The 20,222-nt window shown below is 33.2% G+C and overlaps 1 protein-coding gene across 1 annotated transcript in view; it reads left to right on the top strand.

Annotated features, from left to right (window-relative positions):
• The window catches only part of CNBD1 (cyclic nucleotide binding domain containing 1), a 417,888-nt gene that overhangs the window by 302,349 nt on the left and 95,317 nt on the right, over window positions 1-20,222 (top strand). Inside the window, 1 exon segment of the mRNA XM_057736982.1 lies at window positions 5,443-5,636. Within this exon segment, the coding sequence (XP_057592965.1) occupies window positions 5,443-5,636 (194 nt within the window).

Raw genomic sequence — 20,222 nt, 5'->3', positions numbered from 1 at the left:
GAAACCTAAATATCTGTTAATAGAAGATAGAATACATTGTGATACATTGTTCTATGGAATTGTAGTCAGGGGTTAAAAATAATGAGGTAGATTTATATATGTTGACTTACAAACTTATTAAGGACAATAAATAAAAACAGAACAATTGCAGAATTATATAAATGATGTGATAATAATTATAATATAAAACCTGAAATTACAGGTGCATATATATATACATAAAAAGTACAGTGTAGAAACTACATAGAAGTAGATCTAGAAGGATGCTCCAAAAATACATATTTTAAAAAATTTTTACCTTCTTGCAGGGGAGAGGAATTGAGCAACAGTGAAGGGGAGCAGTTAACTCTTTCTTCTACATATACTTGTGTTGAACTTTCTTCAATGAATGTATATTTATGTTAGCATTTGTATTTATTTTTTCAAAAAGATTTTAAAACTAAAATAAAAGCAAACATATTCTCAAGGTATCTTAACAACGTGTGATTAACTATTTAAATATGAACTTTCAATCCTTGACAAATACCAAATTTAATTTGATCATTTATATTAAATAAGGCTTTGCAACTCATATTTCAATAGTGCATATTTTCAAACATGTTAAAAAATGTTGGAATTCTCTAAGTTTACATCTACCTGTGCTGCAATCCTTCTCTTGAGTTTTTAAGACATCTAATTCTGACAGCTCACATCTGTTTCACTATCAAAGCAGTCAACTCATTAAATATCTGACCTTTGTAAATCTGTTCATCTAACTTGAAAAACAAGCCCAACCAGGTGTCTTTCTTTTTGCATTTTCTTTATTCATGTGTGCATTTGCTTTCCTCTGCTGTTATTTAGAGTATTCCCACTAGTAACCCCTTATCATCAGGCTGCAGACTTTCAATCTGCTGCTGAGGCTTTGGTTTCTTTCCTGCAATTCCACACAGATGTTTGTACCTTCTGGTCTCTTTTCTGGCCATAGATTCTTTGGAGCTTCATTATTTAAGGCAGCTTCCTAAACTTACCATTACTCACTCAGCCCCTCATGCATTGTTTTCTTAAACAATAAAATATTAACAAGGACAACAATTTTTTGATTTTAAATACTGAATAACACACATACATATTTCTAGTTTAAGTGAAAATGGTACTAAAACATGATTACTATATTAAGATATAAAGATTACTTATATTACTATAATAAAATATATTATATATATTACATATGATAATCTCTATATGCTATATAGATATATAGAGATAGATATAGTTTACTTAATTAAAATTATCTCAAGAGTTTTCCATTGGATTTTATGGCCTGGGCAGAGGGTATTTTTATGATTGGTAACCTAAAGCTCAGAAAGCTAAAAGGATTAACTTTCAAGAGAATCCAATTTAATGGCTAATCAGGAATTAGATCGCAGATAAAAAAATCTATTAATATCTACCTGTATATTAACATTAAAATATTTCTATGATATGATTGATATGGGTGTTTTATCCTTTAATATATGTATGTCATCTTTACTGTTTTCTTGAAGTCTGCAAAGTCTTACAGTGTTATTTCTCTTCAATTTGTTTCATTTTACTTCATTTTACTCTTACTTTTTATTAGGATATATCTCAAAAATACCACAGCTCCTCATTTTTTAAAAAAAATATTTTTAATGCTAAAAATATTTTTAGAATACTAAAACTTAACATTTCTTAGTCTGTATAAACTTTATTTTCTGTCATGGTTCACATAACATAAGCTCTTTAATAGTAATTCCAACAACATAAAAATGTATTATATTCACTGAATAGTTGACAAAAGAAAAAATTTAATACATGTAGACAATTTGACCTAGCATGACAATTTTTGAATTGGAAGTTGAACCTTGGAATATGTGACTCTCCCAAGATTACATAATGAATGCAGCAATTAGACTAAATCCAGGCCTCCTAAACCAGCACTTGATCCATCTACAGTACCTTATTTTGAAAAGAAAATACAATCAAATACACAGTAATCCATTTAAATGTAAAGGAAGTGTAAGACTGGAAACCATAAAACTCTTAGAAGCGAACATAAGCAGAACACTTTTTGATATAAATTGTAGCAATATTTTTTTTAATCTGTCTCCTAAAGCAAAGGAAATAAAAGCAAATATAAACAAATGGAGCCTAATTAAAATTTGCACTGCAAAGGAAATCATTGACAAAACAAAAGGCAACCTACTGAATGGGAGAAAATTTTGCAAACAATATGACTTTTATATATATGGAGTTAATATCCAAATTATTTAAATAGCTCATACAACTCAACATCAAAAAACAAACAAACAAACAACTCAATTAAAAAATGAGCAAAAGAGCTGAAGAGATATTTTTCCAAAGAAGACATATAGATGGCCAACAGGCACAGGAAAAGATGCGCAACATCATTAATTGTCATTAAACTGTGAATTAAAACCACAGAGTTACCACCTCTCACCTGTTAGAATGGCAATCATTGAAAAGACCAGAAATAACAAATGTTGGCAAGGGTGTGGAGAACATGGAACCTTTGTACATTGTTAGTAACAATGCAATACTGTGCAGCCGCTATGGAAAAAAGTATGGAGGGTCCTCAAAAAACTAGTATAAAACCCACTAGTATAAAACTTCCACTTCTTAGTATTTATCCAAAAACACAAAGACAAAAACACAGATCTGAAAACACTAATTTGAACACTGTACCCAGTGTTCATAGCAGCATTATTTATAATTGCCAAGATATGAAAGTAACCTAGGTGTCCATCTACAGATGAATGAATAATGAAGATGTGTGTATATATATTCAATGGAATACTATGCAACTATAAAAAATCATATTTTGCCATTTGCAACAACATGGATGGGCTTGGAGGGTATTATGCTAAGTGAAATAAGTCAGAATGGGAAAGACAAATATATGATATCACTTAATATGTGGAATCTAAAAAATAAAGTAGTGAATATAACAAAAAGAAACAGGCTTACAGATATAGAGAGCAAACTAGTGGTTACCAGTGGGGAGAGGAAAGGGTAGAGGGATAAGATAAGATAATGTTAGGGGATTAAGAGGTACAAACTACTTTGTATAAAATAAATAAGCTACAAGGATATGTATAGTACAACACAGGGAACATAACCAATATTTTATAGTAACTAGAAATAGAATATAACCTTAAAAACTGTGAGTCACTATGTTATACATCTGAAACTTATATAATATTATACATCTATACTGCAGTAAGAAAAGAAAAATATTATCTATCTAATATTAAAAAAATTCTTTTCAAATACAGCCCCCTTTGCCATTTCAAATACAGTTATCATCTTTAATATAAATGGAATTAGCAGCTTCCAGAATAGCTTTATTTGACTGTTTTTTTAAATAAGTTTAATTTAAATTTTGACAACATATTTTCTAACCAAAAATATTTTCTATGGATCTCAAGTGCCCTATATGGCTTAAATTCCTTAAGGACCTCCTTAATATCATAGATACTTTTATAATGTAAATGTGAAAATTAATTCATTGTAAGCAGAAATTATTTAGTCAAATTTGCTGTCACTGGGCCAAGCCTGAATTAAAAGGAAGATTTTCTCTAGAGGAACTGAAGAGTTATATTCATCAGTAAGGTGAACATATTTTATGGATAGAGTTAAATGAAATTCCAACAATATCCACACACAAATTATGTTCAGCTGTGAGTAATAGAGAACTAGAGGACACTAGTTTATAAAAATTTTCAGATGTATTTATGTTACATAATAAGAAGTCACAAGACAGGTGGATTAAAGATGTGACGTGAGACCTCTGAGAGTCTCCATGTGTTTTCCTTGGTTGCAAGATGCTTGCTTCAGCTCCAATACCCTATCCCTGTTCTAGGTAGTAAGGGAGAAGGGATGGTGTGCATCTTTGGAAAGCAAAAATCCAATCAATGTTTTATTGATCAGAATGATGTCATATGGCCACACAAGTAAGAGTGTGTGGGAAATTCAGTTTTTAAACTGACACATACAACACCCCATAAAATTGTGATCTGTTACTAAAGGAAAAGTAGAGAATTCATATTGGGTAGGTAACTAGCAACCCTTGCAATAAAATCATTTCACATAATGGATTTCTTTCCATAGCTCTTATTCTGTACTAAGAAGTGTCAGTTACTTTATTTAAAAAAAACCAGAATATAAATGTATATCTTAGAATACATCCTTTCCTCAACTTCTTTTCTTCTCTATGTAATTGTTCAAAACCGTTACTAGTCTTATAGACTGTTACTATCTGTTCCCTACACAGTATATATACTACAATGTAGTTCTCATACAGTTCACATGATAGTTATTAAAAAGGAATGTTTCTGCAGTGCCCTTGCCACACAGATTAAAAATTTTATAAGAAGTGATATTGTACTACCCAGGAAGAGTCTATTTTAAGCCCAGACATCCAAACAAACACAACACTTGCTTTAGAAAAGACTGAAAAAAATCACTCTCCTATAGTCACGATGTACAGATGGTAACCAAAAGAGGCCCTACTAATAAGGACTCAGTTAAGAAAAAAGCAGAGAAGGCAAGAAGTTGGCATGTCATAGGGCATAAAAAGAAACACAACTGTCCATTAAAATCAATTTGTAAATTTTCTACTTACATCAAGTTAATAAGCAAATTGCAAGAAGAGATTTTTCTCACAGCACTTTAATGATTTGCTCCAATCCTGAGAAATGGAGAAACTCTATCCAGTTCCCACAATCTTCTTCTCCAAAATGACAGGCTTCAGAAGAACTAAAACAGATTTACATTTCACTCAAAGTGAAATAAACCTGCCAGGCCTACAGTCACATAGCCAAACTTTAGTTAGTGGGATTAGATGACAGATTGTGGAGAGTTACAATATGGAGTAGGAGATGTACTGGAAAAACTCTTTTCCCCAGTAATAATCAATTTCCTTTTCATACTACATTTTTTACTCAGTTCTATGAGTGGTCATCATTCTGTCCAGAGCAAAGATAATGAAAATTAATAGTAGGTATATATTGTTACTTATATAAAATAGAAAGAATGGCATTTTTGTTGTTGTTGAAGAGTGACATTTTAAAAAGTTCGAGGACTTTTCGTGCCCTATTTTTCTCATGCTGTCTTAAGCCAGTTAATCTTGATATGGCACCATGGTTCTTTCCTAGAATTTCTCAGTTGCGTAAGAGGATTTATCACCATAAATAACTGTCAAAAATAGTATTCTAAATGTATAGATGTGTCTTTGTTATTTTTGTTATTTGACTAAATTATTTGTGATGCCTAAGTACCACATTAAAGTCACTGTCATTGAATAAACTAAAAGGAATCTGCTAGAAGTGAAGCAATTGTAATATGTATTGTAGTCATATTTATGTCAAAGAGTCTGGGAAATAATGTCTACAGTATATCTTGTTTGGTTTTGCTTTCTTTCAGTGATTGGAAATGATGGATTTTATGTAATACTGAAAGGCCTAGCTCGACCTCAAACACAGATATATAGAAATCTGATTGAAGAAAATGAGTCTACAACCTCTTTCATATCTCAGAGTTTCCACAGCTTTGTTTTCAGTGAAGACTTCAGAAACTCTATAGTGGCTGGAATGCACATACCTTCAATGGACCCAATGGTAAGAAATGAATATTTGCTTTTTCAATAAGCAACAATGTATTATTATTGAAAAATTTTATGTCTTCCAGATATTTAAATCTGGAAGAGATAACTATATCCCTCAGTATGTCCTGAAATATTCAAGATGATATAACTTTTGAAATAAAAATTATACTGTTAACACAATGTCAAATGTGTTTAAAACAAATTAAGGGGGGATGCCTTCGACAACATATTGCCCACTTGCTGGTGTTCTGTGGTGCATTTAACTACTGAGACAAGGCCACTGTGGTTGGATCACTGAAGGAAGAAGAAGGGTCATTTTGAGATAAGGGAGAGGGAACAGGTGATTTGAGAAAGGGAACACAGAGGACAAATCATGAAGGGCCTTCTAAATCAGCTGGTAAAAGTTAAAGTTTGATATCTTTCTGTATGTCTGGATACCCCATGTGAGGGTCAGGTCTGGTTCAGCTAGAAATGGCTAAAAAAAGCCATTTTTGAATTTAGGGTAGTCAAGATGTTCAGAGAAGAAAAGAACCAAAGAAACCAATTAAAACCAAATTATTTAGCACTATTTAGGACTGAAGTCAGGAAAACCTAAAATATTCTCAGATTCAAGAATAATGAGCATGGATGAAACCTATAAAGACAGAGTAGGATAAAAAAAATGAGTCAAGAGCATAAAAGTATATTGTTGTTGATCACACATGAATGGGTAATGTTTCTAATCTATCTTGATAGGGGCAAAAAAGAATGCATTCACTACTCAATGGGCACATACCATGTACCCCATACCTTTTCAGTCTACTTTAGAAAAAAATACCATGTTTGGCAGAGCAGTTATAATTAGGGCTATTTCTTTCTTAACTTTATACTAATATACTCCAATCTTCTAGGATCCAGTTGTTTGTTTGTTTTTTTTTTAAGGACAAAACTCATGAATTAAATGAGAATAAGACAGGACTACCACCTCAGAATCCTGAATTAGGTCTGTGAGGGCAGCAGTAGTCTCTGTCATTCTACCTGGGATGTGGTATTATTTTTGTTCCAGCTTTATTGATGTATAATTTACAAGTAAAATTTGTTTATATTTAGTTATACATCTTGATGTTTTGATATATGTACACATTGTGAAATAATCACCACAATCAAGCTAATTAACATATCCATCCTCAATAAAATACTAGCAAACAGAATCCAACAATACATTAAAAGGATCCTACATTATGATCAAGTGGGGTTTATCCCTGGAATGCAAGGATTCTTCAATATATGCAAATCAATCAAAGTGATACACCATATTAACAAATTGAAGGATAAAAATAACATGATCATCTCAATAGTTGCAGAAAAAGCTTTTGATAAAATTCAACACCCATTTATGATAAAAGACCCTCCAGAAGGTGGACATAGAGGGAACCTACCTCAACATAATAAAGGCCATATATGACAAAATCACAGCAAATATCATTCTCAATGGTGAAAAACTGAAAGTATTCCCTCTAAGATCAGGAACAAGACAAGGATGTCCACTCTCACCACTAATATTCAACATAATTTTGGAAGTCTTTGCCACAGCAATCAGAGAAGAAAAAGAAATAAAAGGAATCCAAATTGGAAAAGAAGTAAAACTGTCACTGTTTGCAGATGACATGATACTATACAGAGGAAATCCTAAAGATGCCACCAGAAAACTACTTGAGCTCATCAATGAATTTGGTAAAATTGCAGGATACAAAATTAACACACAGAAATCTCTTGCATTTCTATACACTAACAATGAAAGATCAGAAAGAGACATTAAGGAAACAATCCCATTCACCATTGCAACAAAAATAATAAAATACCTGGGAATAAATTGAACTAAGGAGGTAAAAGACCTGTACTCAGAAAAATATATGACACTAATGAAATAAATCAAAGACGACACAAACAGATGGAGAGATATGCCATGTTCTTGGATTGGAAAAATCAACATTGTGAAAATGACTATACTACCCAAAGCAACCTATGGATTCAATGTAATCCCTATCAAATTACCAATGGCATTTTTTCACAGAACTAGAACAAAAAATCTTAAAATATGTGTGGACACACAAAAGACTGAGAATAGCCAAGGCAATCTTGAGGGAAAAAAACAGAGCTGGAGGAATCAGACTCCCTGAATTCAGACTATACTACAAAGCTACAGTAATCAAGCACATGGTACTGGCACAATGGAACAGGATAGAAAGCCCAGGTATAAACTATGGTCAACTAATCTAGGACAAAGGAGGCAAGGATATACAATGGAGAAAAGGCAGCCTCTTCAATAAGTGGTGTTGAGAAAACTGGACAGCTACATGTAAAAGAATGAAATTAAAATACTCCCTAACACCATACACAAAAATAAACTCCAAATGGATTAAAGACCTAAATGTAAGGTGAGACACTAAAAAACTCTTAGAGAAAAACATAAGAAGAACACTCTGACATAAATCACAGGCATATCTTTTTTGATCCACCTCCTAGAATAATGGAATTAAAAACAAAAATAAATAAGTGGGATCTAATGAAATTTCAAAGCTTCTGCACAGCAAAGGAAACTATAAGCAAGATGAAAAGACAACCCTCAGAATGGGAGAAAATATTTGCAAATAACACAATTGACAAAGGATTAATCTCCAAAATATATAAACAGTTCATGCAGCTCAATATTAAAAAAAACAAACAAGCCAATCCAAAAATGGGCAGGAGACCTAAACAGGCATTTCTCCAAAGAAGACATACAGATGGCCAAGAGGCACATGAAAAGCTGCTCAAATCATTAATTATTAGAGAAATGCAAATCAAAACTACAATGAGTTATCACCTCACACCAGTTAGAATGGGCATCATCAGAAAATCTACATACAGTAAATGCTGGAGAGGGTGTGGAGAAAAGGGAACCCTCTTGCACTGTTGGTGGGAATGTAAATTGATACAGCCACTATGGACAACAGTATGGAGGTTCCTTCAAAAACTAAAAATAGAACTACCATATGACCCAGCAATCCCACTACTGGGCATATACCCAGAGAACACCATAATTCCAAAAGACACATGCACCCCTATGTTCACTGAAGCACTATTTACAATAGCCAGGACATGGAAGCAATCTAAATGTCCATTGACAGATGAATGGATAAAGAAGATGTGGTATATATATATACAATGGAATATTACTCAGCCATAAAAATGAATGAAATTGGGATATTTGTAGAGACATGGATGGACCTAGAGACTGTCATACAGGGTGAAGTAAGTCAGAAAGAGAAAAAAATATTGTATATTAATGCATATATGCAGAATATAGAAAAATGGGACAGATCAACTGGTTTGCAAGGCAGAAATAGAGACAGAGATGTAGAGAACAAACATATGGACACCAAGTGGGGAAAGCCACAGGGGGACAGTTGGGGTGGGATGAACTGGGAGTTTGGGATTGCCATATATACATTACTAATAAGAAAAAAAAAAAAACAAATTGTACACCTTAAATAATGCAGTTTATTGTATGTCAATTATATCTTAATAAAAGTTCTTAAAAAAAACATATCCAGCACCTCACATAGTTAGATTTTTGTGTGTATGTGGTAAGAACACTTAATATCTATTCTCCCAGCAAAGTTCAAGTATACAACACAGTGTTGTTGTCTATAGTCACTATGCTGCACATTAGGTCTCTAAGATTTACTCATCATGCATACCAGAAAACTTTGTACCCTTTTAGCAAAATCTCTGTATTTTTCCTCCCCCTGACTCCTTGTCAGCAACATTCTACTCTCTTCTTCATGAGTTTGACTATTTTAGATTACACATATAAGTGGAATCATACAATATTTGTCTTTGTATGTTTGGCTTATTTCACTTAGCATAATGTCCTTAAAATTCATTTCTTTTGTCACAAATGGCAGGATTTCCTTTTTTTTCAGACTGAATAATATCCCATTCTTTGTGTATATATGTATATATCATATCTTCTAAATGCATTCATTTATGGATAAACACTTCAGCTTCTCACTCTGAACCAGTTCTCTGGTTCCCACATTCCAGCTCCCAGATGCCCTGTACAGCTGTGAACTCCCTTCTCAGTCCAGGATACGCAGAGCCATGGTACAGTCCTTCTATGTGTTTCTTGCTGTTTCCCACTGGCCACAGACTGGCCATTTCATCCTCTTTGGATGAAATCAAACTCGCTGTTGAAGAGGTGTTTTCCCCATCAGGTAAGGAGGGTTTCTCTGAATTCGGCAATCTCTCCTCTGTTTCAGTTCCCACTGCCCCAGGGTGTCAGGACCCATCCTTTTCCTTTCTTCTCCTCCTCTTTCTTCTTTTTTTTCCCCTCCCCTGTCCTACCCAGTTACATTGGGATCTTTGTAGTCCTTTCTGGTGTCCAAGATCTTGTGCTAGTGTTCAGCCAGTTTTATGTGGGAATTATTGCATCTTTTGATGTATCCCTGATGCACCTGTGGAGAGAGATGCACTTCATGTCCTTCTACTTCACTGCCATCTTTTTTTCCTCTCTTTGTAACCTTTTGAGCAAATTTAATATTTTCATGCCAGAGCCAATGGACTTCCCTGCATATTTAACTACTTTGCTGTATGCCAAAGGATGCAATTTTAAAATTAAACTTTTCCTCTTATTTCAAGGAATATCTTAATAAATTTTGCACTAAAAATAAACAACCTAACTAATATGAGCTTGATATTCATAAAAAGTAAGATTTCTGGTGAAACAACTTTGCATTAAATTTTAGTACTATTCTACAACACATTTTTTAGTAAAAATTGGTATTTCAAAGAAACAATCAAATCATTTTTGGAGGTTCCATTAATTCTTTGCTTGAATGTGAAAGGGAGAATTCCATATTTTAAATATCTATCAGCTTTTTTTCCCCCCCAAAAGTAAGGGAGTACTTTGAACAGTTTACATATGAAACAGTCATTTGGCTGCTGTGGGTGGAATGGAGTGGATTTGGATAGTGTGGTTCTGGAGGCAAAGTGGAAAAATCATTAAGGAGATGCTTGTAATAATGCATGTGATAATGTTATTTGTCTGGACAGTGTTACTTTAGTAGAGGCTATAGACATAGATGGTCTTGGAATATATTCTGGGTGTAGACTTGACAGGACTTGCTTATGGATTGGAAATGAAGGGGAAATTAAAGAGAGGATTTGGTGACCTTTTCTAAAATTTTGGATGAGAGAATTGGTGGATAATAACATAACTTACTGGGATTGGGAAGAAAAGTAGAAGAGGATTTGGGAAAGAAATTAATTTGGCCAGTTAGTTTTGAGATTTTGAGATGCCAATTATATATCCAAGTGGAGGGTTATATTAACAGTTTGTAATATGAGTCTAGATTGTAAGAGTATCACCTTGTTGAGTGTATCAATTTTGTTGGGTACTTACATTTAGTTACCATTAGTTACTGAATAATAGTCAGTTGTATGAATATACTACAGTTTATTTATCCATTATTCTGTTTCTAGACATCTCAGTTATTTTGAAAGCAATGAATATTCATGTGCTAGGTTTTCTGTGATAAATATTTTTATTTTTCTTCAATAAATACCTAGGAATGAGGTCATTGATTCATAGAGAAGATGTATATTTAACTTATGAAATTGCTAAACATTTGTCCAAAGAAGCTGTAACATAAAAAGTATAGTATGACAAATAATATTGTTATTGTTAAATATAAGGCCTAACATTTTGATGCTTATTCATAATACTAAGTGCAATGAAGGGGGCAATAAGAATGGATAACATATAGCAACCTAATTTAGACCTTTCAGGATGATACAGGTTTTTATATGAAACATTTTTTTAAATGGCAAGACTTGTCTTTATGAGCACAAGCTCATCTAGAGCTCAAAGGAAACATGGGGTTTTTCATTTAGTCACCTGAGTCCTAGAAACTGAGAAAAGCTACAGTGAGAGGCTGAATAGGGAGAGTCTGTTAAGTCCAAAGGAAGTCTGGAATTTCACATCAAAATTCCAGGACATTTCCACCCCCTCTACAGTTCCTAGAGCAGGGAACAAACTTGTATATGAGTTTGTTACTCTTGGAAAATGCTGATTTAATTAAGATTATTTGTATGCTAAAAGTGTGCAGCATTAAAAAATTAAAATATAGGTTTTAAGATGATGTTGTTATTGTTAAATATAGGACCTAACATTTTGTTGTTTACATTGCTAAATGTAACTTGAAAAATATAATACATGGATTGGCTTGATTACAGCACTAGATGAGATTAAGAAGTATACTTAATAGTACAGCCAGTCATAATCCTGATGGTGATAATGGGGATGAAAAAGGTGAATAATAATAGCAGCTGTTTTTTAATAAGTAATTGCTATGTACTTGCACTAAATTAAGTCTAAGTTAACACTTTTATGGAGTATTTCAGATAATCCTTGCAACAACCTTACAAGGTATATAATTTTATCTTTGAGAAAACTAACACTTTAATTATTTGCCACATAGCTGGTAAACACTAAATCAGACTAAAGTAGAACCCAGGTTTGTGGATTTTTAAAGCTCACACTTTTAATCACCAAAATTTCCTGTCTTTCTAAGCAAACCTTGATTTCTTGAGTGAAATTTTAAAATAAAATAACTAGAAATAACATTTAGTGTAGACTTTAAAATCAGAGTTCCAGGTCACCGAGTGACAAATAAGCACACATATGATGACAAATGGGAATTATGAAAGACTATCAAGTTGAAATGCTGCTTCTTTGTCTTGTGTTACAGTGACTGAAAGTGCTGCCATCAAGGGCTTGGCTAAAGGTAGACTAAAATGACCTTTGGACATCTAAATAAACTCACTGGCCCCAGAAGGTGGAATCACTGAAATGCTAAGAAACCAGAAGGAAATATATATTTGCTGATATATGAATATTCACCTTCAGCAGATATTTTTATATGATGCAAGATCTTTAATATTATGATTGTAAGGTAATGACAAGCCATTATGGTGATTCAAATGGCCACACTTAGTTGTACTAGGCTAATTTACCACAATTTTATCTTTCATTTTTTCACTAATGGTGTATGTAGCAGTGCAGACCTACATCATGAGATCGATAGTATGGTATAGATTTCTGAGACCAGCTTTTTAAAACAAGCTTTCCTTGTTTGGCCACTTACTAATTGTGCTACATTGGACACATTATTTGAAACTGAATTGCTTCATCTGTAAAGTGGGAATAATAATAGTATCTACTTCAGGAAATTTTGTGAAGATTAAATGAGAAAATACCACCCTGTTTTTGGCATAGAATATGAGTTTAATAAATAATACTGTGTTATTATTATATTATTGTAGTTGAATCAATTAAGAAAAAAGTTATTAAGACTATTGATGCATACTGCCAGATAATTAGCTCTTTTCCAACTTTTACCATGGCTATTAGGCTGGAGTCAATCAGTATGCTAAACACTTCCTAAAACATTTCCACCAAATCAGATTCTACTAGGAAGATCATTTCTCAGTATGATACATGTAGCTGGTCTTCCTCAGCAGTGAGTTTTCTCAGTGTGTCAGGAATTAGATATTTTCATTTTTATTCCCACTCGAGAATCTCTGCCTCTTAAGTAACATTTTCAGGAGCTCTAAGCATAGGAGGAGAAGCTTATATACGGTATGGAGACACTCTGTTTTTCCCTCCTCTCCTTTCTTGCCTCCAAATCATGTCACAGATCTTCCTTCCTATGCTCCCATATTTGTTGAGTCAGGTATATAGCACATACTGCCTCACTTTGTCAGTTAACTCATTAGAAATTATTTACTTCTTGTTCATTGGTTAGACCATATGAAAGCTTAGTCCGTTTCCCAATGAGGGTATCTGGCTAAACCATGATCTTGAAACTCACCTTTGTATCTCATTCTACATGATTGCTCTGTGTAAACATCATTGCTAATTAAATGTGCTTTCTGTCCACAATTTAGTTTTGCTATAGCTCCCTAGCTTTGTCACAATCTCCACAATTTCATTTCACTACTTACCAGATAGAAGTATATATCTTTGTGTTGTAGATACTTGTATACTTACCAGAATGTATAGGATACTCACATATATCCATATTAAGAAGGAAGTGTACTCCAGATAGAGAGAAGGTAAAAAACAAGGGAAGTACTAAGTGCAGCTTGAAATAACAAAAATGAAGATTAAAGAGCATAGAACTTAGTACGAGACAATCCTAGGCTTCAATCCTGGCTTTGCTATTTACTAGTCATTTAATCTTGGATATGTTCCTTGATTTTTCTAAAGCTCTGTTTCTTTATCTATAAAATAGATTTAGTGGTAGTAACAGTACTAATAATATGCTCCTCATAGCACTGTGTGGAGGATTAGTAAGATAATTTATGAAAGTGCTTAACACAAAATAAAGACAATACATTTCTGTTTTGATTATTATACATTAGTAATAGATATGGATTGCCAAATAAGCTTTGTAGGGAGAAATTAATATTTAAGCTTAAAGGAAGGAGTAATAGTTTTTTGAAGGCAATAGATAAAGAAGATAGATTGAAAAGGTTAAAATTTAAATGGATAGAACAAATTAGGGAAGGCATTCTCTGTGGTTATAAAGGGCTACTAAGAAAACATAGTGAAGATTCACAAAATATTTTCAGTGTCAGTGGATAAACTATATGACTAGAATGATAAATTCATCTAAGGGCATATTTTGGAAATAGTACTAAAAAATAGGTAGGAGAGTAGATCTTGAATTTGAGGTTTAAGGAGTTTGTCTTTATTTGGATGCTGCTTGAAATCATGTACATTGACTTATACCTAAAATAACATTTAACACAGCAAGTTATATGTGGTATATTTTTGAAAAAATAACAACACAAGTATCTAGCATGGTGTCTGGGTATATGAAGAAAGGGGAATAATTAAAAGATCACTAGTGTGGTTCAGTAGTAATATTATAACAGCTGAAATACATAGTGATTAAATTTTTAGTTTGTGCCTATGTAAATCAAACACTTTAAATAATATACCAGTACTAGTGCATAAAGGAAACAGAATGATATTTATTTGCAGTCATTTTGGGAGCTATAATTATACCATTTACACACTTGTTAAAATAGGAAAAGGCAGTTCCCTTTGTCATGGAATAAATTGGGTAACCAGAGATGATAAGCACATGTATATAATTCAATTGCCTGCTGCATAAATTTAATTGTTGATATTTACATTAATTCCTAGGTTTTATGGGAATAAATCCCCCTCAAAGATCTTTCTTGGCTTGTATCAGCTGCTAGCTAGTCAGTCAGTAACAAACTGTGTGAATGAGGATTAGGTGGTGGGGATGTGGGTGGAGGTGGGAATTGATAAACAAATTTGCTGCCAGTATGTATGTATCCTTAAGTCAGAGTGAAAATGTTTTGAGCAAGTTAATCACTTGATCATTGAATCCCAATTATTCAATCTCGCAGCTACTAAGTACTTCTAATCGGTGTTATCAGCACAGATTGCATCTTTCATGTATGTATTGAGGACAATTGATTCATGATGATCTTATACTGCCCAATACATTTCAGAACTTATCAGATATTTGGATAAATTTGGGGGGACTTCAGAAGCATTGATAAATGGTTGGTCGCTCCCACTGGAGAAATAATACATCTTTTAAATATGATATTTGAATAGCAATTTCATCTCTAGTCCAGAATAAAACTCAACCAATAATTTCAAATGGGAATTTATTCCAATTAATTTTAAGCTATGGACCAAGCACATATTGAGATACCCTGAAGAGTAAAGGCAAAGTCATGTTTGATAAGCATAGGAATTTATCTTTACAGTATCTAATTTCTAGGCCTCCAGGTTTCTGAGAAGGAAACTTGCCTGACTTTCTTGGTATGTTTTTCTCTAAGCTAGTTTTCCTCTTTCTTTTCTTTGCCTCTCCATATCAAAGCACTCCTCAAGGATTCATTCCTTGTCGAGACTTCTACTGATCCCCTCCATCTCTTATTTCATCTATCTGTAGACTATTTTGTATGACTTTCTGCTGCTATCTTAGATGTTGGTCTCCCTGAACCCCTATATCAGTTCCCAATGTGAAGGTGACTTCCTGAGGTTGGGGAGCTTATTTTTCTCTGATGCCTATTATTCTAGGAATTTTAAGGAGTTTGATAAGAATAAATCTAATTTAATTTGTATTTACTGCTGTTGTTTTTAGGTACTGCATTTATTTTACCCAAATTGATATGTTTAAAATATGTGCAATATTTTTTCTTAAAAATAAAATGTTTTAACTATAGTCCAATATAAAATAAAAATTTAAAAAAATGAAATGTAAATATTAGAATATTTAAAAGTTGAAAACCGGAACGTCACTCAAGAAATATTTTTGCTGTGAATAACAGAATAGAAACAATATCAAATTGTTTCTTCAGTCATTTAAAAATTCAATATGAATAGTTTGTGATGGATTTAAAACAGGAAGATATTTCTTAACACTACTACATGTAGTGCCCTTTTATTTTTAGAGTTAAAATGTATGATGTAACTAAAAATAAACCTTCGTTCATAGAAAATTTACTATTATTTGAAAATAAATTAGAGAAAGAGTAAAACTTACACTGTCTATAAGATGTTCTTATGGCTCTTTGAACATAAAAGCAATGAAGAAGAAATCTTTTTGGTGCATATCGCCTGTTTATCAATGCCTTTTTAATGGCATCATAAAATAAAAGGACTTCATATGCAAGTATTACAGATATATTTGATTTCAAAAACATACACTTAACAGAATTAAAGTTTTCAGTCAATTTGTTTTATATTCCCCCAGTCATTTTTTTAAAAAGACTATTTCTTATTTGACTACCTTATTTATGTAGAAACACCAAAATATATTCAAATATGCTATTGTTTTCCTCACCTTTTCAAATACTGACATTAAGTAGCTTAAATGATAAACAGTTTCATGTTTATATAAGATTTTAAATAGGTGTTAATCTTATAACACTTATTTGAAGATAGAGAAATAAGTGGTTTCTGGTTTATGGATGTTTGCCCATCTTCTGTGAAATGCCTGTTTCGTATTGTGTTTGTTTTACTCTCAGGTTTTTCTTTGAACTTTTGCTCATTAACTTATAAGATCTTTTAGTACTGTAGGGATTCAACTTTTTTTTTCTATTATGTATGTTGCAGATATAATTTTTCAATACAGTTGAAATCCATTTCTTATGACTTGGTTAGAGAATTTGGTCTTAACCTTTGTATCATTTAAGAACGTTTTGAATATGTGTAATCTAAACCCCTATCAATAATGGCTTAAGCAATAAATATATTTATTGTGTCACATAAAGGAAGTCTGGAAATAGATGGCTCATGGATTCATTAATTGAGGGCCCCAACAATGTTACCTGACTTAGGGTCTTCCCCATCTTTCCATCCTGCCATCCTTAGAATGCTGCCTTTCTTCCTCAGATTTGCACCTCAATTGTTGTCACTATTCCAGACATGGAATGGAGTTCATGTGTCCTTTTATCCACAAAATCCACAGAAGGCAGAAACTTCCACTTCTCTCTCATTGGCCAGACTGGATTATAGGCCCATGGTCTGAGTGTTTGTATCCCTTCAAAATGCATATGTGGAAATACTAACTCTCTAACTTCCTAGTATTAGGAAATAGGGTCTTTCGGTTATAAGGGCAAAGCCCTTTGAAAGATATTGATGCTATTATAAAAGAGGCTCCAGGGAGATCTCTCACTGCTTTTCCACCATGTAAGGATACAAGAAGTCTGCAACCCAGAAGAGGGCTTTAACTCCTACCCTGATCTCGGACTTCCAGCTTCCAGAACTGTGGGCAATACATGTCTGTTCTTTATAAGCCACACAGTCTCTGGTATTTTGTTACAACCATCTGAATGGATTAAGACAGTCCATGTTTCAATTCAAAATTGATAAAGGTAAATGTGATCATCATTATTAGTTTAAACAATCAGCATTCAGCACCAATGGCTTAATGCATGATCTCGGGGCCCTTTGCAGCCTCTTGCCTTAAAATTAGGCTCTGTTAGTAAGTAAGGCAGGAGTGAGGAAGTACTGTTGAGGAGGTGAATATGTTTCTGACACAAAATTCTCATGCATTAGTTTGACATTATAAGACAGTTTAATCATTCTGCAGACTGACAAATCTCTCCAAAACAACAAGACCCTTGAAACCATTAATGTAATTTCAGTTCTTTATTTTTTGTGGTATTGTCTTCCTAATATTTTGAGTATTGAACGTGGCTGGTGCTTTTGTAATATGAGATGCTTTCTTAGAAATTGAATTGACCACTTCTGTCTAGGTACATTTTAACATTCATTCTTTCAAAATGCTATTATGGTACAACTCAACGACAGATAATGTGTTCAATCACACAATCTTTCTAATTTTACTCTTTAGTCATTTTAGGACAACCATAGGCAATTAGAAGTTTGGGGTAGAACAATTCAAGCTCCTCACACAGGCTGGTTCTCAGGTTCCCATCTCTTACATCAAGAACTCTTCTATATTTACCTTTCTAATATTATACTTCTAAGTTTTCTTTGACGAGATTAGTTTTCAAGTGGTGAGGGTAGGTAGATTTGAAAATCTTTGTGGAATCCATCTTGATTAGAATATCTGATAAGCAGATTCATGTATTTCCACATAAGTTGATAGTAATGTGAGCATATTTTATGGAAGAACAAATACATAAAGACAGTTAAATTAGATTGAGTCCTTGGTGTTCCTTCTGACATTCATTTCTACTTTTTCTATGCTGTTACAACCAGAGTTATATTCATTATTATGACAAATATGGTTCAACTGTGGTTCCAGATATACCAGGTCACATATAGGAAAAAGGAAAATTATTTTTCTTCATGTGTTTACTTAAACATGAAACAAAGTTTACTTTTTCTTTATATCCAATTCTATGAAATTGATTTATTATTTAACATCAAACAATGACAGTTGACTTTCAATATTTTGTTATTACAATGAGAGTTTTAACATTATTCAAATCAATTATGTTTTTATTTCAATGATTATATTTACATGAAGAAAGACAATTTCATATCTACACTCTATAAATTTCTTATAATCACAAAAACAATTAGCTATTTTACCTAGAGCATAAGTTAATAGAAGCACATAGTTTATTCTTTCACTGGTTGTTTTAATCTTGTTAATTCAACAAACCTTAAATAAGCACCCACATTGTACCATATACTGACTGCTGAGTACCAGGGAAGCAGAAATGAATTCAATATTGTTCCTATTCTGAAATTTGAAGTCTAACACGCAATACAGTAGGTCCCCTACATATGAACCTTCAAGTTACAAACTTTCAAAGATGTGAACTTGGGTTTTCATGTCCAATCACATAAATTAGTTCACATGTCTTGTGTACATTGTCACATGTGTGCACCCTCTATGAGTGGTTTTGCCTTTGTGTACTTTATTGTACAGTACTGTACAGAATATAGTAGTACAGTATCTTTATTTCATGCCCAGGATGTCCAGAAGCAAGTGTAAAAGCAGTGGTGATGTAGCTGGTACTGCTAAGATGTGCCAAGCTATAATGATGGAAACAAAAGTGAAAATAATTGAGAGGGTGGAGTGACAAGAGGAAGAAATAACTGAAGAACTGAAGAGATTCACGATGCAGGAAATGGCAAGCGGATTTTCTTTATTTGAGGAGGCACTGTTAGTTTTTGAGGCACAGGACCTGAACTTAGAACAGTGCATGGAAGTTGCAGCAGCTGTTCAGAATGCAATCCAGTGCTACCGTGTCATCTATGATGAGAAAAAAAGAGCTACTACCAAGACATCACTGGATCATTTTTTCAAGAGGGTAGATAGAACTGAATCCAACAAGAAACCATAACCTGTGCCATCAACATTAGGCATGAGTGAAATTGCAGCCTGCCCTCTGTCTCCTATTGCTGATTATCCTTCAGCTCCATCACCTCCCACCTCCTCTCCCTCCTCCAGTCAGTAACTCTTCTTGCCTGTTCACTCAATGCCAGTCCCTGTATGCCGGCTTTTGTACTCTACTACTGCACATTTCAGGGTACTATACTGTAAGATTAAAAATGTTTTCTTTACTTTTGTGTTTACTTTTTATGTATTATTTATGTGAAAAGTATTATAAACCTACTACAGTACAGTACTATATAGCTGATTGTATTAGTTGGGTACCTAGGCTAACTTTGTTGGACTTATGAACAAGTTGGACTTATGAATGTGCTCTCAGAATAGAACTTAATCATATGTAGGCAACTTACTATATTTATAAAGCTTTGTAAGATGTTTTGGAGAATCCAAAACCTAGAGGAATTTTTTTTTCTTGCCTCTAAAGAGTTTACAATCTGGTTGGGGGCTCAATACATGTACACATACAAATTATATGACAATATGAGATAGTCTTTATTGAAGTGCTAAATAACTGGGACAAAAAGTTCTATAGGATTTCAGAGGTGGGAAAAATACTATGGGCTGGGTGTCAAATAATGCTTGTTGAGAAGGGGGAGCTTATGATAACTTAAAGGAGAAGTAAGATTTGACTATGAAGAAAGGGAGAAGGC

This window comes from Hippopotamus amphibius, chromosome 5 (assembly GCF_030028045.1).
Source record: "Hippopotamus amphibius kiboko isolate mHipAmp2 chromosome 5, mHipAmp2.hap2, whole genome shotgun sequence".
NCBI classification, from domain to species: Eukaryota; Metazoa; Chordata; class Mammalia; order Artiodactyla; family Hippopotamidae; genus Hippopotamus; species Hippopotamus amphibius.
This window is presented reverse-complemented; position numbering and strand designations above follow the sequence as displayed.